We start from the raw sequence: 25,145 nt of genomic DNA, 5'->3' as shown, positions 1-25,145 counted from the left end.
ACCTGCTCAGCAGCAGCTTGGTTTAAAGTTTTCTGCTGTGCAATTACACGTCTTTCAAAATCGTCCGCTGTCCTTGTGTGGTGGTTTTGTTTCATAATACTCCTAGTGGCATCTGCAGAAGTACTTTTGACCTTTCTGTCTTCAGGAATGATATCACTGTAAGCCTTCATCCCCAGCAATGGTGAGGTGGGGTGTGTGGTATCTAATTTGATACATCTACTGGACAGATTTTAACAGCACTATGACCGTCTAGTGGTCAGGCAATGGTAGAGGAGAGCAAAGTGGAAGACTTCAGTGTGTAGCAATGGTAGTTGTTTGTATCTCTTAGGAAATAAATATACATTCTGTCTCCAGGGCTGTCAATCTGGCACCTTTCATCGGCCTAAAATTCACTTTATGAACAAAGTTTGCTTCTTAGGGAGGTTTTCTGTAGTTTCCTGATCTCCTCACGGGTTGATACTGCTATAAGATTTGTAGTTTTAGGATACAGTTGCAGTAGAGTCTGTATAACTACTGTTTGTTGTTTCCAGCAGTGCTTACAATGTGCTAGATAGTTACTATATGTAAGACAACCTGCTTCCTGCCCCAAAGAGCTTACAGTGCTGAATATTCAAGCTTCTCTAAAGGACACGAAATCAATATTCCGCTAATTGCCCAGCAAACTCTTTTGGTTGGGGTTTTTCAGAGACATGAATCTGCAGTCTCTCTGGCTCAACAACCATTACTCTTATTCCAGTTAGATAATTTATGGAGCAACATTGGCTTCAGTGAGAGAGGGTTAATTGTCCTTTCTTTCCCATTTTGGTGATTCACTGCATTTGTAGTCAAAAGGGGAGGGGAGAAGGGATCTTGCTCTGTTATCTTGGCTAAGAAAATAGACCTGTTCAGTTATCTGGCTTGCTTGACAAATAAGAATCCTGATCATGCTCTGGACGTGATACTATATTGAAGGTTTGGCTAAATTGATCATTGACAGAACTACAGTGTTAATGTTCTCTGGGCACTAGTTTGAATTGTAGCTAATAGTGGCTAATATTGGCCTTAATTGGATCTTTTAAAATTGAATTGAACCCTGAAAAGGGGTTGGTGGGTGCAGATGTCATTTGTGTTGTAGTGTTACACACATAGCCGTTCACGTTAATGCATTGCAATAGTAAGTGGGAGAGTTGTATTTAGAACCATTGTAGGATTTCACTGCATTTTTCTTACTTCTCTGATTTCTTCAGTAGATGTTTTTGTGACCCTGGGTTAGAAAGTGCTGAGATAGATAGATAGTGATGAGGGCCACAGTACCTATGTAGATAGATAGATAGAACTTCTATACAGGATATTTTTTTTTACTCTCACAGTGAGAGGGAATTGGAAATTTAGAGCATAATTAATTGTTGTACATTATTAATGAAATACCTTCTGCACTAAAATATAAATTGTTGCATGGATACCATGTGACAGTTAATATACAAGTATCCGATAAGTGCTTTATCTCATCCAGTACTTATTTCAAACACTGATACTTCATATCAATGGTGGAAAATTAATTTATTATGTTATTACAAAGATATTAGAATGATGAATAGAAATGGATATAAAATTAGCAAAGCAAACTATAATTACCTGTTATAAAAGGCAGCCCTACTAAAAATCAGACAGCAAGAGATGCAGTAGGAATTTTCAAAAACCTATGACAAATGTACACTTGTTCTCATTACCCAACAAACATCCTTAAATATCACTGTAATCACACACTTCTGTTTATTCCCCTATTTCCCCAATATGAGTGGTGTGATTCCAACGTTTTCAAACAGTTCCTCTGTTTGAATAAAGCAACAAAGAGTCCTGTGGCACCTTAAAGACTAACAGATGTATTGGAGCATAAGCTTTCGTGGGTGAATGCCCACTTCGTCAGACGCATGTGTTTTGAATATTCTGTTTGAATAATACACCTTTCTAGCGTATGCAAGATGATAAACAGCATGAATGTTTTTTTCTTAATATAAAGGGACTGTATATAAAATTTGATTTTTCATGTAAACTTTGTTACTGTGCATTATTTATAAAGCTCTAGATGGCTATATGGTTTGCATCATACTGATACAAGATTTTAGTTTTTGAGAGCATAAAGTGTTTAACATTCCAGAGCATTTTTAACTCTGTCACCTCTTTTTAAGTAAAAGGTGTGATCATCTAAGAGAGGTTGCTTCTTTTCTTTTCCTAGTCAGTTATATCTCTATACTGTATTAACATGTTCAAAAATACTCGAATCTTCTCTCACTAAAGAGCAAGTGGCTCTATTTAAGTTCTTTACCTTTAGTTCCCAAGGTAGGTTTGGACTGCACAAGGTGTTGATTTCATTTCACTTTGTATTTGTGCCATTTCTCACATTCCACAGAAGAGCCTAGCTTAAATTGCTACTACCTGCACTGAATCGACATTTATTTGGTAATCGTGTCACATACACCAGTGAGGTTTTTAAGCACACAGAAAAACAGAGACGACGTATGAACCTTTGTTGTTATAAAAAGATGTAATAGCAAGCGAGGTACTTCTAAAATGTACGTACTCAAAATATTAGGAGAGTTTTATTTTACTGTCAGATTTCAGTCTAGAATGTATTTATAAAAAGAGAAAAAAAATCCCCATCAGAGTAAGTTAAAATCACATCATCAGGAATGGGCAAAAATATGATCATGTCCAATAATTTGATTTTATCTAGTTTGACTGCTGTGCTTATTATATTAATAAGAATAAATTGGGACTTGGAAACTGGCCGAACATGTAGACCAGGCTTGTGACCTTTATCAGAGCTCCTCTTTCTTAATTCAGAAAGCGCATGTAGTAAGAGTTAAAGCTCCTCTCTGTAGATCCTGCCCTTCCTCCAAAGAAATAGCACCCTGAAAGCAAAATGAAAACCAATGTGAAAAGGTAAAATCTAGGTTTCCAAGGGGGAAAGAGCTGTTTACAGTGATGCTTGTTTCCAAATAAAAAGTACATTCTTACGTTCAAAAGATATTTTGTTTGGAGAAAAATAATATTTGGAGTAATAGCTGTTTTTACGTAATTGGCTAGATTTGTAGTGTTGTAGCCGCAAGAAAGAGAGTCTGGTTTAAAAAGGTTTTTTTCATTTGGAAATTTACATTTTAGTAAGTGTGAATGATATTTTATATATATTTATATTTAAGGTAGCTAGATATAGATAGATATGATCTTATACAGGCCTAGTCTGTGGTATCTGATACTTCCTGTAGCCATGTTGCCCTAGCAACCACCCTGAACCATAATTTCTAAGGCTGCTGACCCATGAATTGAACACAGGGCTTATGCAAATATATTCATCTAATTTTTTCCCTTCTTTGTATTTCCTAATATCAGACTGGCATAAAAGGGCATTAGGCAGTACCACAACCCGTCTGACAGGTGTACTATCTGGCTGTGGCAGCGCAGCCGCCTCAATGTCAGAAATGGAAGCCATAATTAGAGCAAGGAACAGAATGAACGTCAAACGAATTACCAGGCAGCAGATCATATTTGTCAGGAAGGATTGCATACATAAAAATTAAGTGACAGTACACGCCGGGGTAATGAAAGAAAAATGAAAGATTTGCCCATACACAGCTCACAAGATACAAGCGAGTGTCTTGCTTGGAGCAACAGCAGGCTGCACGACAAATTATGTGGCTGGATTTTGAGGCTCCTGTTTCACCACCATAGTCTGCATTCCTAAAACAAGAGAAAGTGAGGCCCACTTCCTGATAGACAGACCTACAAAAACAAATGAACAAACAAACAGAAAAGTTGGATGCATGCTGGTCCCACTTGGCCCTGACTGCAGTAAAACCAGCACCCTGTATGAATAAGGAAGGGAAGTGTATTGGATGAATGGTAAACCCCACAAATAAAATGGTGAAATCGACTTTTCCTGGATGGTTAGAGGAATAACCTGGGGGAACTTGTAGGGTACCACATATTCTGCTGCTGCTCTTCTCACTGTAGAGATCCCTTGTTCTCGAGGTCTGTGTTATTGCAGGGAGCAGTCTTCACTGCTCCGTGCTTTACCTGAAATCTTCCACATTTTAAAGCAAACCCTTGCAGCTGAATTACTCGCTAAGGGATATTTTATTAGCTGCCATTGCCAGGTAGCAGTGCTGCCCTTCTGTCCTGTCCCCAGTTAAAGAAATTGCTCTCTCCCTCCCTGGATAAATCCCAGGTTTTAGCTGGAAAGGAGAATGGAGATGCATATAATTAAAACTTCCATTTATTAAGATTTTTTCCCCAAAATGGAGAGAAACAGTCTCTGGTGAGTGGAATTCTTTTAAAAATTAATTTCTTTGGAGAAAATATTGCTTAACCATTTTCACAAAAAACAAAAATACATTCCAATTCTTTTGTTTATTGCAGTGCATACATAATTACATTTAAAATCTTTCCTTTTGCTTAGGTGTTTCCCCTTTTTGTACCATATGGTACCCCTTTGACTCCCATTTCACTGCAAGGTACAAGAAGTTATTAAATTTAACCTAAAGCTTCCTGTCCAGTAACACAAGTGAAATCAGATGTAACAAGTGGATTTGTGTTGTTTCCCACCCACGGTGCATAGCAGCTTCAGAGTTGCAGTGGCTTTCTCCCAGCAAATAACCGGAATGGGCAGAGTTGCAGTTTTCCCGTACTATTTTTCGTATGCTGCTCTTTCAACTTGTCTGAAAACCCCGTTGTAAAGACCATGTTATACATTTCATCACTCCTTTTGTGAACTTCTCTGTGAGATGAGCAGAAAGAGGAATAAATCATCAGTGCATGGTATTCTGTCGTGCTTTGTTTAAAGCTGTTAAATAGGTCCCACAGCGTAAGTTAGGACATTTCTAAGAGAAGATTGTAAACAGCAGAATATGGTCAAATATTGACTAAAAATTCAACACTGAATTGATATAGTTTTGGTTTCTTTTTAAATGCACCAAAACATTTACTTGGTACAACAATTAAATAGCTTATAGATAATTTCCATCAATGTTAAAATTGACTGCTTTTTTATTAAATTAATTACCATATTTTTTATTAATGAAAATCATGTGTCTGGTGGTATAATCCAAAATTGCAGGTTTGCATAAAAAAATTGGGGGGAAAAAATATATGTTGACATTTTTTTTGCCAAATAGACTCAAATTTCCTTGTGTCAGAGCAGATTTTCCTTTTGGGGATACCACCATACATGTCAGACCTTCTCAAAACAGAACACACAAATAGCCATTGATCAGACTGCGTGTGGGTTGCTGAACACACATTCCTTCTGTGTTTTCTGCTCTGCTAGAGGGCAACCAGGGAGTACCCCTTTTGTCTTGAGAAGATCTGGTGCACAAATACACTAGTCCCCATTGTTCTGCTTGCCAAGCCAGTGTGCCATTCCAAGCAGATTCATGGTGCATTTAGAACTGCAATGACTAGAAAAGGGGCCTCATTGAGAAACACAGGACAGAGGAAACCTGTGCTTAAAATTTTAATGCCCATCTTTTCAGTGTTCTGAGCAAGTTTGTTCTTTCGGTATAAGCAGTAGATATAGTATTTGTGGGATAAAATGCAAACTTGTAATCAAAGAGTTGTTGGTTAATTTATTGTTATGATTAGGGTTACCAGATAGCAACTGTGAAAAAACGGGATGGGAGTGGGGGGGTAAGAGGCGCCTATATAAGAAAAAGTCCCCAAAAACGGGACTGTCCCTTTAAAAATGGGACAGCTGGTCACCCTAGTTATGGCTAATAGGTATAAATAGAGTACATAACAGATAAAAGGATTTTTGATTATTTGCAGTAGGTGGATTGTTCCTAATGGAATACTGTCTGTGTTGTATCACAACTCTTTCTAATCTACTTGTTGCATTAATCTCTCATAATTCCTTTTCTTATTTGCATGTAATCTTCTTGCTGTAGAAATAAGTAGATTTCAATCAAATCTTTCTTTAAGTTATTGGAATGGAATTTGTACTTCAGGGTGATACTTGAAGGAATTTAGAGGAAACTTGTTTCATGCTTTTGACCATTCTTTCACCTTTATCTTGCTTGTAAGAATCTGCATAGACTCTGCTATGGAGACAGCATGCTCGTCTCCTGTCAAAAATTCAGCAATCCTGCAGTAGTTCTACAACTAACGAATGAGTAAAGCAAGAGCAACATAAAGTGCAATGCCGTCTCAATTTGACTTGACTGAGTCTCTCAAACTGTTGTTGGATTTTTCTTTTTCTTGTAACAGCAGAAGCTGCAGTGCATCCAGTCTCAACTGAACACTTCCATTATTGCAGACCAGGCTTATCCGGAATGTTTGAGAATAGGAGACAATTGATGGGTGTTATAGTTTCTTAAGGTTTCAATAGATTACAAAGGACTAGGAATAGGTGAACTGTCTTAAGAGTTCAGTGCCTTTCAAGATTCTGTAAGTGTGCATCAAAGTATGAAAACTTTTGTTTTGGCATTTAGACCCTCATGTAGCAATGTTAATATTAGATTCCTCCTTAGGATCGCTGTAAATTCTCCTATGTAACAATTTACAGGTTTATCTTAAGAGATGAGTCACTTGAGCATTGTGGGTGCTGATTTCCTCTTTGAATTAGGGCCTTTGATTTTATTTGTACTAAATAGATATTGTGCTTGAACCATATTAAAAAGTGGTTTTCTAACTCTGTGGTTATGACAGTTCAATATGTGTCTTGCATATCAATGGCAAGACAACAATCTTCAACATTTCAAATTATTTATTTGAAACATGTCTTAAACTAAGTTAGACTTGTGTGGCATCTGAGTTTTCTGAGGCCTGGACTTCGCCTTTTCAAATGTAATGAGCATGTTTCAAAAACCACAAATATTTCAAAACATTGCAAAGTTTGTTTGGAGAGAAGTGGGAACATCTCTGGAATGAAGGAATGCTTTAATCAGTTTTACCCCTTGGAGGCCCATGTTGTGCTCTGATATTTCTTGGTTTGAAACTGGGAATACTCTGTAAAGACACAATAAAGGTCAGAATTTGTTAGGTTCTTCTTTCATATTCAGGACTCTGTTCCCTGCTGAGAGAAAGCAAAGTGATAGATTCAGAAACACAGTTCAGTTCAGTATTTCCTTGTCAAATTGCCTTTTAGTTTGTAGAGTAGCAGCCGTGTTAGTCTGTATCTGCAAAAAGAACAGGAGTACTTGTGGCATCCGAAGAAGTGGGTTGTAGCCCACGAAAGCTTATGCTCTAATAAATTTGTTAGTCTCTAAGGTGCCACAAGTACTCCAGTTCTTTTAGTTTATATCACAGCCAGTTTGTTTGACCAATTTCAGGTAGATACTTTAATTTCCTATATTTTTCAAAACCACATAAACCTCTAAAATATTTTAAAACCTCTGCACCCTTTTCAGTCTGACAATCTGCCTGAAGGCAATGGGAGGGGTGCGTGAGAGAACATTGCCACAAGAGAGTAGAAGAATAGAGGGAGAACCCTAACAGTATAAATTAGATTTTGTCCTTGTTTCAGTTTGTGAAGAATCAGGAAACAGTTTCACAGGGAACTCTGATCCCTGAATACATTGTATTTGCACAGGAAAGAACTCTGATATAACCCAGCATACGAAAAGTTAAAACAAACAAAAAACCTCACGTTAAAACCAAGAAGCCAGCAGTGATGATTTTAATAATGACAGAAAACGCCCCTCATGCTACCTTAAAGTGCTTTACAAGGTTGGGTGAGCATTGTCACCCCCGTGTTACAGAAGGGGAAACCAAGGCATAGAAGTGACCTACCATTTGTCCCAAAGCGATTCAGTGGCAGAGTTGGGAAAAGAACCTAAGTCTTCCTATTCCCAGTTGGCTTCCATAATCTCTCACTCCCTGTTTGACTCGAAGAATATTTGAGAGGGAGGGAATATGAATCTTACATTTACAGTGCTGCCTTTGCATATATTTTTGAGATGTGGGAAACAAATGGGCTAGCTGCCCATAATCTACCTGCTGAAGAATCAGCCTCTCCTTCACTTGGATGTTACAAATGACCCAGAGGTGTTCTGGTATCCTGGGGTGGTTTAGCTGAAGCAAATACAGTACCTATGATAGAAGGAATAAGCATTGGTTTGGTATCACTCAACTATGGCAGTGTTCAAGAGAAGTGCTTAGACTTTCAGAGGTGGAATGGGAAGATGCTGACTTTAGTCATAAACCTCTCTACTGTTCTGTGACCTTTATAACTTAAGAGGCATTACTCTACCAGCTGGTGATTAATATTGAATCTGAACAATATTTGGTATTTTCAGCAGGGCAAATGCCAAAGAAAGTTTCTGATTAATAGTCTCCGATTAGACTGTTCTTGTCAAATTGACTAATGTAATGCATTGGTGAGCCCTGGCTTATTAAAGTGGAAGTCTTGTGCAGTTTTCTAGAAGATGCTCATTACAGGAGATTCCCACATAATGTTGGACAGGCCATAAAGAGAATTGGGCTTGTCAGTCTTTTATCATGACACTTATTTAAAAATTAATGTATCATTTTTGAAATGCAGAGACCTGCTTGTTCGTATATTTGCTGACAACACTACAGTAATGATAGGTAAATGTGCAAGGTAGAGTTTATAGAATCAGCTCAGGCATGGGCTGCCCCACAAACCTATTTAATATAATGGAACAGCCTAATGCACAAAAATCAAATAAGGAATATGACGCATTCATCCGTATTATAAACACTGTCATTCTGCCTTGATCGAAGGTCGCTTTCAGGCATTATTCGAAACGACAATTTTAAATTGAACAAAGCCTTCTAAACAGACCCATGCTAACATGGAAGGCAAGGCCATAACTTTCAAGCCCACACAGTTATTTACTGTGAGCTTGTTATGCAGTGACCCAGAACAACCGATTTCAAGAACACTTAAGGCTGGAGGCCACCAGTGGCACCAAAGCATTCTGACACACTGAGACTTATGGGAATAAGAGTATAAATGTTCTCCATGTTTATTCCTTTCATTGCATGTTCTGGAATTTACTCAGTTAATTACAGACAGTAACAGGGTAGCATTCTCTCTGGCTCCTTCCAGTATTGTAACTTTCTTGGCAGATCTGAGAAGAGGAGAAGCATAGAGAAGGCAGAGGTGGGGAAATGTCTTGTACATCAGTGTTCAGTGGAGAATTATGAAAACTCTTCACAACGATCTTCAGAGAGGGAATAACTTTGAGCTTCTGCTGCAGTTGCATGTTTTTAAACAGAAGAAATGTGTAGATGATGTGCGCCCAATGCATTTTTTTTTTTTTTTTTTTTTTTTTTTACAGAAAAAGTGTACAGGAATTAAGTGCTCAACTGGCCCACTGTGTTCATTTTACATGCAAATGGGAGGAGATCCATAGGATGTCTGAGCTCTGTCGGCTTTCACAGTATTCGGTTGTCTCCCATTATGTCACTCCATGCAGTTCATTAAAAGGTTTAGTAACTAATGAGAGGACTCCAGTCTATCCCATGTGCACCAGCCTTTTACAGGAAGCTAAATCAGGCCAAAGCTGGGTCAAGGTCTATGTTGGAATATTCCTAGACTGGATATTAGTACTGGGTTAATAAGTGATGCTGTAATAGGGAGAGACTTGCAGACAGGCATGGAGATGTAATAATTTCTGAAAGTCACGTTCCCTCTCACACAATATGTACCTATGTTAAATTTGTGCAAATTAAGTTTCCAACTAGAGATGCATACCTCACTCAGATTCATGTAATTTCTTATTTGAATGAACTATAAATGCAAGCTAAGATTGAGATATGGGTAACTGGTTACTGGCCACTGCCAGAGGCAGAATACTAGACTGGAGGACCAAATGAGTGATCCAGTCAGGTACAGCAATCCTTCTTCCTCTCAGAACTGTAATGAATTAATCCAATAATCTCATACATTTCACATTCATGCAGTAGGTTTTATTTCATTTTACTATTTGAATCACACAGATCTGACAGCTCCTGCTTTGACAATATGCTTAGTATATTAAAGTACTCCTTGTGACTAGCCCAGTATTAAAATGGCTAGGGTTTGGCACTGGTAGACTTCGAGACTCACCACGCATTATGGGGAAGACTTGGGTTCAAGGCTACCCACATGAATCTTGAAAGCAGATGGGAGTGCTGTTTGGAGTTAGGTGCATACTGCATCATTCACAAACACTTTCCTAATGGATGAACATCTCAAGGATGATCAAAACCTTGGGGTTGCAGGAGTCCATGCTGCAGCCATAGCTCCCAGAGGAGGGTGGGAATCAATGTGTATGAGAGAGAGGAAGGTAAAATGGAGGTATGGGGTGGAAAGGTAATGACCGTAGCTATGTACACATAAAGATATCTCTGTTATGAGCAGGGATCCACCCTGGAGCCTTCAGCACCAAAGACTCAGACCTCTCCCATTTGTGCCCTAGGAGTTCACCATGGATGACCATGGCATCTGTACGCCTATGTAGCCATGCTTCTGCTAGAGAAGGGTTAGTGAAAGACTATGACACACATTTGGATTGCCCCATGTTCCTTCACACAGGACGAGGGGTGAATAATGAGAACCCCTTTTGCCCATATGACAGGAAATCGCCCATTCATGTTGTAGGACGTTCAAGTTTTACAAAATCAGATTATTTGGAAACTGATTACTTGGCTGATGGAGCGAGTCTGTATTTATAGGGCCAAATTGAAGGCAGTGAAATTAATCAGGTATGAATTTGGCCTAAATTGCCCAAGGGAAGGTTTTTACAAACTCAAAATGTAAGTGGATATGATCACCTAACTAGAAAGATGTTCCTTCCTGGGAACCAGGTGAGTTATGAAAGTAATAGAAGATGTGAGCTAGAGGTTATGGGCTTGTGAAATGCATTGGCTATTTCAATAACCGAAAATATGCAAGAGATTGTAATTGGTCCGTAGCTGGAATAACTAGTTCTCACATGTCCCAGCTTGTTTCAGTAATGCCTCAAGGTTGAGGAGGAAGACACTTCACACTAAAATCTGTGTAATAAGAATCCAGGATTGTCACTCTGCCTCCTAGAATGTCTGATGAGTCAGTGTGAACTGATGGAATCAGCTACAAGCATGGCTGAGAACTATTTTTGTTTAGAATATTACCAGGTTCAATCCTCACTGAGATTTGCGGTGTGTTACCATCCAGTTTTTAAAGTTCTCAGCCATTTTGACTTTATGAATTACAGTACACCCGTGCGACAGCACAGGCTTTTAGTTATAGTAACGTATCTATCTATGTCAAGAGTCCTAGACTATTGTGATATTGGAGGTAACTCAATCAGCCATCACCCACTACAGCTAGTTTGCATGCAACAGTTTCATTGGTTGTATGAGGGAGAATGCTGAGATTACTTAGCCCAAGTGTGTGACAGCATGGGCTTTGAGCTACTAGTACTTGTTATAATTCGCTTCCACCCCTTTCATTTCCAACATTCACACTCACTTGTAGACCTTGTTTCTGTTTAATTTTGCATGGTCTAGCACCTGAAAGGTCCATTGACTTACACCTGCTCAAAAGCCTACAATTTATTTGCAGCCAGAGTTTTGAATGAAGAAATTGTGGATTTAACATGAGAGGCCATTTAACATTTGCCACTTCAAGGTCATTAGTAGAAGGTTAGATAGGAATGCCAAGATCAGAAAAAGAACAATTAACAGAGGGTTTGACAAGCAGAGAAAGAAAAAAAGATAGTAACTGAACCCTGGATGTTTTTTATAAATGGAGTGTCCGAGGATTATTGGATGTAATTGAGGATACCAGGGTATCTTGTATTTTCAGTCCCACTAAGTTGATTTGGGATAAAAATGAGTTTCACTGGTACAAGGGATTTATTAGTAATTATTTCAAACTCCTGTCCAAAGATGCCCGGGCAAATTTAGCTTTAGAAAATACAAACTTTGGAAATAGAGTTGAAAGCTCATAGCTCCTAATATGATGGAGAACTACAAAAGACTGTTTAATTCTGGAATTTCATAGATCATCCTGGCTCTTTCAGAAAAGTTTTTGAATGCCTACTTTATTACTGCTGTTTCTCCACTGCAGCAAATGGTCTCTTGAGATCTCAAAGAGCTTGTTAGAGGAAAGGTATCTTATCATATTTGGAGCTGGTCTGTCAGACAGCTGGTTGAGTGTGTCAAGTGAACATATTCAATTGATATCCTGTCACAGGATTCCTGTTTTAGTAGTGAATGTTCATGACATCTAACTTGCGGCTTTATGTGCCGTTGAATGAACCAAGTGGAGAGTGATCATTTTACCATTGTTCTGTATAAGCAATACATTCCAAAAGTGCCCAGAAGGGTAGAAAAGAAGATTGTTTTCCTCAAAGTTCAAAAAACATAAAATTATCACAGTAATGCCTGTCTGTTCTTTATCTGATTTTTTGACCTTATTATGGTTCTAAAAAAGAATATTTCTTCCATAGTCTTTTGAAACCATTGCTTATTTCATAATTGTACAAACTATCTCCAATGTGTGGTTTGCCAGCTTTGCTAGAGCCATTGCTCTTCACAAAGATAAATATCTGTACTTCATATAGATCAAACTCTGTTGCTCTTTAGAAAGATAATTCCTGTTTTTTTTTTGTTTTTTTTTTTTTTGCTTGCTTTGTTACAGTGGGAACTCCATACTATATGTCCCCAGAAAGAATACATGAAAATGGCTATAACTTTAAATCTGATATCTGGTCTTTGGGCTGTTTATTGTATGAGGTAAGCATCTCTAACTTTTTCATCTTTGCATAAACAAGCACATAATAAAAGAAAACAGGAATGAATTGAAGTAAACAGTTTAACTCAATCCTGTTTACATCTGATTCCTGTGAAACCCTATAAAATCTTAGTTGTCTTGAGTTCTTTTTGAGTATTTAAAAAAAAAGATATTAAACAGATTTTATTCAAAGCTGGTTTAGTGCATCACAGTAAATGTTGGAGATACAGATAGAAGCAAGCCAATTTGTCTCATTCTTTACTCCTATAAGCTGGGCAATTAGTGGAAGAGCGTATTTAGAACTCTTTCCTAAGTACTAGGTTTGTTTTAAAGACCGAACGTGTCATTTTAATGTTATTTAGTGTAAAGAGCAATGAGTTCTGAAGGGTTGAAACACTTTGACCTTCCAGAGCTCTTGATGAAGAAAAGTACTGTGATTTTTTTGAATGAATTTACTGTTCCCACTGAGAGGATTTAGTTAGATTTTTTTTTAAAGTGTTTAAAGCCATGCAAAACCATGTAAGAATATAGTTTTTCAAAGCAGAGATCCTTAGTGTGAACTACATGCAGTTTTACATACTTAGGGTGTACTACATACTAGATATATTAAGTGTGAGAAGAAAGTCACTCTTGATACTATGATTTTGTAAGAACACTATGCCATTAGATTTTTCAAGTGTTCAGAAAAATGATCAATTAATGGTATTTGAGATCCATACATTTTTTTTATTCATTTAAACAAATAGTAAGGTTACATTATAAATGTATGGAACAGCTTTGGGTTCAAGTGAGGGTAGCCAAAATTTAGGAAGTGTGTGGTACAACTTTTCCCCCAAAAAAATTTCAGTTAAGAGCCCACTATAATGTTAAACTTTAATTGAGTATAACCCAGGGCCACTTCAAAGCTTTGGATGCTTAAGTATTTTGGTTATTTTTTCCTGGTTAATTAAAGGATTGTCAAAATGAAATAATGTTTGTCATTGCAACTTTTCACAATCGTGAAAAAAATCAAAATACAAATACCTGGCATAAACTGATCAGACACTACAACAACTCTAGCTAGGTTTCTGCATAAACGAGACAAACCCTTTACAGCTCTTTTTTCTTAAAGATAATTTTATCTTAAAAGCAAACCAGGCAGGCCTCTTCCCCTCAAGAGTTAAGTGTTTGTTACTGTTTGTTTACTGCTGGGAAGAATATACTCATCTAGCATAGCTAAATGCTTGTTTAACAAGGTAATGTCCTGTCATTAGTATATTACCAAGCCTGAGTCATACAGTTCAATAGGTGCTGGTTTATTTGTTGGCAGAATGTGAAAGTGCTGTGTGGTGTGCATCTAGAGAGAGAAATATCGGTGCTGGGAAGCCAATGAAGTAAATCAATAAAATCCTGCTAGAGGGATTAAGCATCCATTGGGAGTAGCGTAGCGCTGCTTGAGTCTAACAGCTCTGTGCTTCTTACATGTGAGAACTCCAACATCGTCTGCTTAGATGCAATTATGGCTTTGGTATTTGTTCCTAAAAACATTCTGGGCCAAATTTATCTGCATATCGGTTTTTAGGTGCCTGTCACGTGGGTATCTAAACACTGACCCATACCCACCTGAAGTGGTTTTTTCCATGGTAAAGAAAATGCAGATGCTCCATAGACAGCTAATGCATGTTTACCTGCTGCCCTGGGCAGGAGACATGTCACAGAGTTTAGTTAATGGAAAAACAATAAGGCTGGATTTAGTACAAATGCAGTGAACGGCTGCAGTGAATGTAAAGGCCAAGGACTGGTCGTGGTGGTCTCTAAGCAAAGAGCTGCTGGACCTGCTGAGAAGTAGATTTGCTTGGACAGAGATGATAGTATTTATCATAACAGTGAGTTGTGTGTGAAATTCCATTGGGAATTAGAGGGGTGGGCTAAGGGGACACACAGGTCTGATGCTGTACACCACGGTCAATAGGGAGTTGCCAGACCTTTGTCAAATAATGCAGACCACAGACAAAAAACATTCTGGCTGGACTGTTGTTGATGACTTAGATCCAGGAAGCAGATAATGTAGAAGGTAATTTCCTTGGCTGCTCCTCTCTCACAAATTGTCCTGCCAGTTTTTGGTCCCTCTCTGTGCCTTTTCATCCACAGTATGGTGCAGGAGGACCTTGTAAGGTAGCATGTGGGGCTGAGGGAAGTCGATTAGAAAGTTAGACACCACTGCCAGAAAGGTGAAAGCAAATCTGGCAGTGCCATTTTGCCTCTAAAATCATTGTGAATAGTGCCTTTCAACTGGGGTTTGTACGGTACAGACCGAAGGTCCTAAAGGAGATCTTACCTCGGAATCTGTGAGACAACCATACAAGAAAAGCAGTTGGGAAACTAATATTTGTATAGAGGGGAAAAGTGTTCAATCAATCAATCAATAAAATGGAGCTTTAAAACAGCACAAGCTCACTAAAGGAAACCACTCCTGTCAGAGTTGGAAAATCCTGCAGATTGGCTAATAGCACCATTTCAATATCTATTTAGCAATGAGAAAATAGGTGTGTGTTAGCATTTGTTTAAGAAATGTTAAGATGTGCCAAAAGCTGTCCTGAGCATGCTTCCTACTCAGGGCAATGTGGCCAGATGGGAAAGAGGGCTTTTAGCCTAATAAAAAAGCTGTGCTAACCAGTGTTCCCTCTAATGTTTCCCATGCATGTGTGGAATGAATTGTGTTATGTGCACCAATATGGAGGTGATGTGTGACACATCATCTTTATATTGGTGCACATAACAAAATTAATGCGGCAGGGGTGGAGGGGGGAGGGCTGTGGCTGGGGGTGCAGATTGTGGGGTGGGGCTGGGGATGAGAGGCTCGGGGCTGGGGCAGAGGGTTGGTGGAGGGTTAGGACTCCGGCTGGGTGGAGTGGGCTCTGGGTTGGGGCCGGGGATGAAGTGCTTGGGGTGCAGACTGCCCTGGGGCTACAGCGGGGAGAGAGGACTCCCCCCAGCACTCTCTCCCCACAGCAGCACCTGGGCTGGAGGGGAGAGGTGTCTATCCCCTCTGCGGCAGCTCCAGGGCTGGGGCCGCGGGATAGGCGCCTCTCCCCTGGCCACAGCAGGGCCGGGGCTAGGTTGGGGCCAGGGCGCCTCTCCCCCTGGGCCGAGGCTGGGCTGGGGCTGGCGGGGAGAGGCGCCTTTCCCCGCCTCAGCCCTGAGTGCCTGTGCGGCACTTAATAGATTGCTGCACGGCTGCGCAGCTTAGAGGGAACTTAGGTGCTAACACCAGTGTGTGATAGCCTCGTACTGGAAAAGGAGGAAAGCAGCAACTCAGTTCAAAGTTCTCATTATCATAAACAATTGTGGAAATGTACTCCAGCTGCGTGAAATGTTCCTGGGTCCATGCTTAAAATTCATGTGACCTCTAGGAAAGGAATACAAAGGACTTTGAATTAATTCAGAGTCCTAAAGCAACAGCAGCAACATATTTTTAACAGAGGGTAATGAACTATAGGAACAACTTATCACAAGTTGTGGTGGATTTCACTGGAAATTTTGAAATCAAGATTTAGATGTTTTTCTACAAGATGAGCTTTAATTCAAACAGAAATTAATTCAGGGACATCCTATGGCCGTGTTGTGCGGGAGATCACACCAGATAAACACATTGGTCCCTTCTGGACTTACAGCCACTGAATCTACAAACCAATTAAAAAATCCTGCTGCTTTACATGCATCTAAAGATTCTAGTAATATACACAATGGAACTATAAAGTGTAGCGGTATTTAAAAGGTGTGTATGGTGTTTCCATCACCTGAAATGCATCCCAGAGACTACTCTTTATAGGTTTATTGTGAAGGAAACTTGGGCTTTTAAGAATTTAATTATTTATTTACATTAAATATAGCTGGAATTGTTCAGATTTGACCCGAAACTGAGATTTCCAGTAAAGGCATTGCTCAGTTGAAGCTTTGCTGCCTTTTATTTGCACCATTAGCCCTACCAGTGAGAAGAACAATATTGACAGTAACCCAAGGTAAATGCTGCTACCCCATCACTGATCAGTGTTCAAAGTGAGTTCTCAATCAGACTGCTTGAAGTTTGTTCCTAGGTACGAGTTCTGCTGTAGAGAAGATCTCGGATTTTGTTTGGAGAGACGTATTTAGCCTTATGCTAAGATATAGTTTTGCTGCACAGTAGGGTCCTCTCATGGCATAGTAGTCTAAGCGTCCTAGCATGCTAGTTTACTTGGTAAAATAAATATGCTTTTGTGGTGGTAATAGTATAATCATGTGTGTGCAAGATGTGGCTTGAAAAGCATTTTTGTACTTGCTGTCTACATAGGAAACCCTTTAAGTTGTGGACAAGGTCTGATATTTTGACACTGCAAGAAATATTGGCCAGTTACCATTTGATTTCAGTGAATAAAAAGTTATTCTTTTTAGACATTTTAAATTTTGTTTAGATTATTTGAAAAATCAAATCTATACATCTCTTTGAAGGATCTTTATTTTAGTCATGCCAATTTCTTGTAATAAAAAACTTTTTTTTTCCATTGGGATAAAAAGTGGAAAAATAATGATGTTTGGCTGGTTATGAATCACTTCTGATACCTCTTTTCAGACTTTATTTTGGAGATAAACTCGAGAGATTTAATCCACAAATTACCTTCAGAGACATGCATGTCAATTGGAATTCACTTGAGTAATATTGGGGGAGGGTGTTATGATGTCATATAGTACCATCTTACTGTGACATTTACAATCGCACATTGATTTTTATTAAATCTTCTCAAAATAGTGGGAGGTGTCTTCATTCCCCACTTCCTTTGGAAATCTGTCATCCAGATAACTTCAGGGGGATAAAAATAAGTTCTGTTTCCAGAATGTAGCCACAAGCGATGGCTTTAGCACTTTTAACAAGATGATCAATTTAAACACTAACAGGATTTCATATTTTTTAAACCAGTCATGCGGTGTGGTGGTCAATTTTAAATGGAGATCCGGCCATTCTGCTGTAATTGTTCTAACCAAAATGTCAAAAGCAAACCCAAATGTGGCATCACAAACTGTTGTTAGCAATACATTTGGAATGCCTGCACTCAGTCTTCTAGCTCACATTCTTGGCCATTTTAGTCAGAATTTATAAGGCATCTTCTTTTTCAGTTTTAATTTTCTATTTGCCAGTCTTGAAAAGAACATGAGCGTTGTGCTCATTTTTTGTTTTACTTTGCATATGACTATGTAAGGAGTTATGGACAGGGATTTTAATTGTAATTGAAAGATCTTCAGATTTCCAGGAATTATTGACTCTTTATTGAACTCTATGAGACCTATCTTGTATGCTTTTGGCTAGCGTTTTCCTGACTCTACTTTGTATTTGTAACACACAGATCATCACCGTCACTCAGAGAAACCATGGAATCTGTGCTCCCTTTTCTTATTTTAAATTACTAGTGTCAGTTTGCTCTTTGAAGATACTGTTTATCACTGATGACATTTAAGATTATACAGTGTATACTGATAATTTGTGAAACTCCGAACCACAAAAACATACAAAATAGACACTGACTAAAGATTCTTACCTGTGTGCATCATGTACACTTCTTATGTTCTCCCAGCCTGCAGTTGCTGTCTGTTCACTAGGCATATCTAGCTGGCTGCTACAGGGGGACATGATGTTAGATTTCATTAGTACTGTGAAATTCAGTTCTGCAAACATTCCTAACTACCTGTTACACAAAGTAGCTACAGCTGGAAATCTACAAGAAAAGTGAAGCTGGGATTTTCAAAGGAACTTGAGGGAATTGGGCACCTAACATCTATTGAATTTCAGAGTAATTTTAGGTACCTTGAAAATCCCACCTGAGTTGCCATATGTAAGCATGTTTGGACATCTGACATATGACACCGGTAAGAACTACCTGAAATATATTTAAATTTGAAAATGCATCACTGTTTCTCTAAGTTGACAATGGAACTCTTTTCCATTAATATCTGGCAAATTAGTGAGTGATGTACCAATAAAAATTGTGGCTACAGTCCAACAAAATGTACTTAGTCCTTTTATTTTCCCAAGTATACTTTAATTTTAATTATTTGTCCTGCTCTGCTAATACATGGGACATATTTTGTATATTAGTGAACTCTTAGTAAAATGCACTGCAGAATCCTGCTGTTTAAAAAAAACACAAAAAACGAAAAACACCAACCTTTGCTGGGAAGTAGAATGAGTCCACCAGTTTTGTTGTGAGAATGATCTGGTTTGTGTATTGGTGAGGTTTGACTGAGTTAAAAACCTTTTATTAACTGCACAGAGCAAGGCTGAAAGCAATGTCTTCAAAACCTGATGTAATTCGTGTGCTGCACCTGTCCTCAAATCACTAATAATCTGTCAATGTATGTATCTAAACTATAGAATTTCAGAACAGTGTGTCTTGAGTTGATTTTTTTTTTTAAGTTCTGCTGGGAGCTTGCTGCGTGTGTCAGCAACAAGATGATATTCTTTGGATAGCTTTCACAGTGCATGATAATGAGAAAAAGACTAACAATTATCAAATAGCCCCTTATTAAAACCATAGCGAGAAGCATCAACTTCAGCCGGCGTTAATATGAAAAGCTTGGCGTTTTGATGCAGCTTGCGGCAAAATGGTTTTAAAAGATGCTCTAAACAGAGTAGATAATATCAACAATTATCCAATAGCGCTTCATTAGGAGGAGGTTTTACTCTGCTGTGTGGTGTGGCATGTGAGAGTGACAAGAAGCACTTGAACAACGTTATGGAGTAATAAGCAGATGGGGCACCGTGTGGGCTGCATGCTGAGGTGACATGCCTCTTGCTTACTGAGCCTCTCTGCAGCTCATGGTTTTCCCTTTGAAGACAATTCTTATTAGTGCTATTGGTTCCCTAATATGTAAATGGCAAATTTCGTTTGTTCCTGTTCCTGGAGACAGTTGTAACGGTGAACAGTCTTGGGCTTGTGCCTGTCATTGCCAGAACGTACTCTGGATCGTGGGCTTGTTGTTTTTGAATCGTGGTTTGAGAGAGAGAGCAAAAAGGTACTCAACCCACAATGTTTACTTTAAATAGGCATTATTTATTCATGTCATATTTTGTAAGTGCACAAACACATGTCTCTTCATGGCTGCTGTTCTGGGGCTCAGCATTTAAAGTTCATTTAGAGCTCTCAGTTAAGGACTTGCAGCATAAGTGATTTCCTCCCACAAAGATGCAATTTCTTTTTTGAGACCTAATTACATTATATATATATATATATATATATATATATATATATATATATATATATATATAAACTCTCCAAACACCATGTGTGTATCTTAGCTCCTCAAAAACCCTCCATCGTGTTATCCTGGCTGCTTGAATCTTCCATTTATCTCCATGAAAAAAGGTATGTTTGAATAAATTGAGATATGGGGTTCATGAACCAAAGAAACTAAAATGAAAAAAATAAGCTGATAAGGAAAAGACACAGTAGCCTGGTTACAAAAGCTTTTTAGAATCCTCTTCCCTAAACAATACGTGGCTTTGCTTTATTAAAAAAATCAAGTGGAATGTTCATATTTATAAGACTTTGAATTTTAGGTAGCAGCTTGTTGTCCAGAAAGCATCAATTTGCTCTTTACAACAGTCCACTAAAATTTTAGCAGGCACAGAGAGCAAATATGCTCTGTTCTGAACAGGATTGTAACTGAAGTAGATTGAAACTGTAACATGCATCAAAGGCGAAAGAGCTTTTACTTTTAAAAGATTATAATTTTTATTATAGGTTATCATATTCCACTTCATGCAATTGGCTTAGAGCAATAATTTTCGTGCAGCACTGAAATCCCATTTCCTTGGTTTAAGAAACATTGATATTTATAGTTTTTTTGGTGTACATCTAGAATCACTGCCCATCCACATTCACAGGGTCCCACATGTAAGACATTTTAGGAAAAAATAATTACAGTGCTGGGGGAAAACATAGAAGCCTCTCCTGTGTAATGAGGGCCAGGAAAGTGTAATGAGTGTTCATTGATCATTTGAAGAAAGTGGTGGGAAGTGTTTGGTCTGTGAATCTGTATTCTGCTCGGCACGGGTGTTTTCTTTGGTTACAAGAATTATCACTCACCCCTTGGGGACACCAGGAAACCAGTTTAACTGCCTGACACCTCTATGTGTGTGTCCCTGCAGCATGGTAAACCAGAGTTCCAGCCTTCTGCATAGGGGACAGGCAGAGGTCTGACTTCACTGTGCAAATACCAAATCTCTGACTCGACGTACTTTGTGCGACTGCTGCTGCCTGACACAGCTTTTGTTTGCTTATGTCCACTGCATAGGGCTGATGAGGTAACGGCAGGTATGCTGTACATCTAGTAATAGGTGCTTGTCAGTGTACAAACTGATATCTCAAAGAGCAACAGTATCTGTTTGTGTACACTGTCAGAGAGCAACAATATCAATCATCTGTTCACCTTCTCAGAGCAAAACTTGCTATTGCAAATCAGCAGTACTGGGAGCTACTAAACCCTTCACAGTTTAAAACTCTCTTCCGTTTTTCTCTACAGATGGCAGCTCTTCAGAGTCCTTTCTATGGAGATAAAATGAATCTGTTTTCTCTTTGCCAAAAGATAGAACAATGTGACTACCCCCCTCTTCCAGCTGAACATTATTCTGAAAAGGTAAGTTGGGCATATGATGCTCAGATTGGAAAGTGGTGACCAGTGAAGGTAAAATAACTGACCCCGGGGTGGGGCAGAGTGTGTGTGAAGACGGGGGAAGTGTTTTTTGGGCGTATCTGAAGTAGACCCTCCCCCCCACACACCTGAAAAGAATTGGGGACCTCTAGATAGGATTCCCTAGATTAGCATAGAGCTGGCTAAAACACCTCTCACCATGGTATCCAAGCACCAGCAAAGTAAATAGAGCCCAATGGGGGACAAAAGGAAGTTTCCAATAATGAGGAGCGGTCTGCTCTGGAGCACTCCTGCACTAGCAAAACACGACAACGAAACCTGGGGAAAACCTGACACCTCTCCCTACAATAACATACCATAAAACAGTGTTTAAATTTAGTCTATAAAGTCCTCAGTTTGTTTAAATGTATAACAAGGGGGAAATGATACTAAAAGGAGGAAGGGAAGTGATTAGCCTAGTACAATAAGCATCCAAGCAGGAGCCATATGGGGGCTTTTTAACGTCTGGTTAATTTTATTGCTATGAAAGCAAGAGACGGGAAGCAGTGGCTGGACCGAGCTATATCACAAGTTGCTGCTGTGCATGCCCACCCTCTTGCCATTGTGCTTAAATCCAATTGCAACCACCCCGTTCTTTTGCAGTGGACCTTTTATGACAGTTGTGTGGCACTTTTTGCGATGTGGCCAAATGTCAGCTAGACTGAAGCCCACCAAATCCATTTCTTGTGGACCTAAATCAGACGGGAAACCAAGTCGGCTGATAAGTGTGTTAATCGCCCTGAAACAACCAGTTCTTTTCCTCCATTTCTTCTTTCAGAAATAGCTGCCTAGTATTTGAAAGGAAGTTGGTAAGGTAATTGAGAGTGTCCAACCAGTTTTTCAGTAGAAGCAGAGCTCTGTGCAGTGAGATACCGGGTACAGGGGAAATAAAACCCAGGGCAGCTAGCAGACAGTCCACGTGTGTTCCAAGGTTCTTCCCCGGAAGGGGACTGTGATGATGCTCAAAACATCTTTGCTATCGGGTTGCACAACGGCGGCTAGTGTGTCTGGTAGACATGGGAAGCAACGAACTAAATAGATGCAGTTAATATAGAGAACTCAGCCTGTGTGTGTCTTTCCAGGGATTAGAGAAATATCCCCACCCACTTTAAAAAAAAAAAAAAAATTAATGGAGATATCCTATCTCCTAGAACTGGAAGGGACCTTGAAAGGTCATCAAGTCCAGCCCCCTGCCTTCACTAGCAGGACTAAGTACTGATTTTTGCCCCAGATCCCTAAGTGGCTCCCTCAGGGATTGAACTCAGAACCCTGGGTTTAGCAGGCCAATGCTCAAACCACTGAGCTATCCCTCCCCCATACTCTTGAACTAGTTAGAGGTAACAGGATGCTGGAGGAAGGAAGGAGTTGGAATGTTCATAAAACAAAGGGAGTTGGAAATCAGTTTTGCCTATTCAAAAAATGGGGCATCCATACAGTGACTAGCTCTAGTCCTCACCTCCCGTTTGTGTTTGTGGTATACGCCAATCTCCCTGTAAATGCTGTAGAAAGCGGACACAACAAAATAAATGAAACAGGGTTGAGAGCACTTTAATTGGCAACCAGTTCACTTGCACATCCTCTTAAGCTGCTGACATTTGGCTCCCAGGGAAAGGTACCATGCCAGATCTGTGCACAAAGCATTGGGAAATAGTACTAGACAAAACTGAGCAGCTGGGCTCTGGCTCCGGCTCCATTGCACACAGCAGCTTTTGTGAAATGAAGTGTGCACTTCTGGGAAAAATCCAGTGTGTGCTGGTTGCAGGGTTATTTCTCCTCTGGATGGATGCAGCTCACTCCCTGTAATGTTAATGGGAGTCACAGGCCTGGAGGGGACAGACCCCTAAACCTGCCACGCCAGTAGATTTTTTCCCCCTTAATAAAGACTTGGATTGGCTGCAGTGAGGCGCTGTTAGTGAAAGAGGCACATGTGGGAGGTGTCAGTCACCGAGGGGAGACTAAACTCTTAGGGACGTCCGATAATTTCACGTTACTCACCAGAATTTGAGCTTTTGTGTTTAAAGCGTGCCATTTCTCAAAGGACAGCATCTCTCCAGCTGGACTAGCATGGTGCTGTCTCCTTGAGCCTGCTGGCAGAGGCTCTGTCTGTGCTAGAGAGCTGAACCATTCCTAACTCAACCGGTGGGATAGAACCAGCTCTGACTCAAATGGTACACACCAGCCACTTCCATTTCAGTACCCTCTGGATACCTAACCCAAAGTGCCTTACAGAAGCAGTGGATTCTGGGAGGTTTCAAAAGGCACCACTGTAGTAGGGTGACCAGATGTCCCAATTTTATAGGGACAGTCCTGATTTTTTGGGGCTTTGTCTTATCTAGGCGCCTATTACCCCCCCGCCCCCTGTCCTGATTTTTCACACTTGCTGTCTGGTCACCCTACACTGTAGTCAAAGCAAATGTGCAGTAAGATAAGAATGTACATGTGCAATCAGTTCCCCGACATCTTCAGGTGAAGGATAACACACACACGCTGCAAGAAGTGAGGTTTATGCCCAAATAAATCTGTTAGTCTTTAAGGTGCCACCAGACTCCTTGTTGTTTTTGTAGATACAGACTAACACGGCTACCCCCTGATGCTTTCTTTCAGAGCATCTGTTCTAAGCATTAACCTCCTACCCTGAGTTGTGAGTCAGCAAGTCTGTCACAAACAACTGGTTTATTTCTCAGTTGTCCTGCTGTGTGGGCAAGAGATATAGCCATAATGTCCTGACCATAACAGACTCTAAATGCTGGCCGTCTGGTGTGCACATACCTGGTAGGGTCTCGGCTTTAAGGGGCACTGTGTTCCTGAAGAGACACCAGAGCTGCTGGTTTTCACACATTTTGCATTCTTGCTAAGCAACCAACTTAAAAAAAAAAAAAAAGGTAAACTGTTCTAGAAAGTGCTGTTTTTCCAGACAGCCTTCATAAAGAGTCATTTCCATTTGCTGTGCTATTGTAGCATGCACTTCATGATATGCCTGCTGGCAGTAGGAATTAGTGTAAGTTGACAGATGTGTTTCCTGTCTTTACAATTACTTCTGTTTGCTTCCCTCTGGCACTGCTAAAGAGTGTGTGTAGTATAGTGATACAATCCAGGGTGAGAAGGATGGTTTAAAGCTCAAACGCACTAGATCCCAGAGAACTAGACTACAGATGGTGTTCATACACTTAACTGAATGCTTGACGAAGTCTGAGAGGGCTAGGCCTTTGGCTCTGGCTTATTTCACCGTATTAGTTGCTGCTGTTACATGAAGCCACAAAGCTTAATTTTTTTATGCTGGAACATGACTGTAGTCTGAGCCGTGTTTGCTTTAGTTCTTATGGTATGAAATACCCAAATGGTGACACTGTCAGAGTCAATGGCCAGGGGTGGGAGCACATGGACTTCCTAAACCAACCAAGCACAAAGTGAAGATGGTTCAGGGAGCAGGCCACCGCAATAGTCTATGGGAGAAATGTGCAGTATAAGAGGCCTCATACAGAGCTTGTTCTAGCAGTAATCATGGCGTCAAAGGACAAAATGGGTGACTTCGTTATTTTGTATTTGAATACATGCACTCTCCTTCCAGAGTGAATGGCTGTTCTGCTCGCTCAGATTCAGCCTCAGAGAGTAATTTCTCGAGCCCTTCTAATATTGTCACTACCTGTTGGCCTGTGAGCAATGTGAAAAAGCAGCCTGCGTATCCTCACACGCTGAGGGTAAGAGCTGAGATGAGGCTGACTGGTCTCTCTTTTGCCCATGCCACGAG

General features: G+C 39.8%; 1 protein-coding gene across 3 annotated transcripts in view; it reads left to right on the top strand.

Annotated features, from left to right (window-relative positions):
• The window catches only part of NEK6 (NIMA related kinase 6), a 104,172-nt gene that overhangs the window by 74,056 nt on the left and 4,971 nt on the right, over positions 1 to 25,145 (top strand). For all 3 annotated transcript variants that reach the window (XM_065418755.1, XM_065418753.1, XM_065418754.1), the window contains exons 8-9: positions 12,605 to 12,699; positions 21,230 to 21,343. In XM_065418755.1, the coding sequence (XP_065274827.1) occupies positions 12,605 to 12,699; positions 21,230 to 21,343 (209 nt within the window). The remainder of the gene's footprint in view (positions 1 to 12,604; positions 12,700 to 21,229; positions 21,344 to 25,145) is intronic.

Source organism: Emys orbicularis, chromosome 18 (genome assembly GCF_028017835.1).
Source record: "Emys orbicularis isolate rEmyOrb1 chromosome 18, rEmyOrb1.hap1, whole genome shotgun sequence".
Taxonomy (NCBI): Eukaryota; Metazoa; Chordata; order Testudines; family Emydidae; genus Emys; species Emys orbicularis.
Note: the sequence above shows the minus strand (reverse complement) of the source record. Positions and strands in the feature narration are given on the sequence as shown.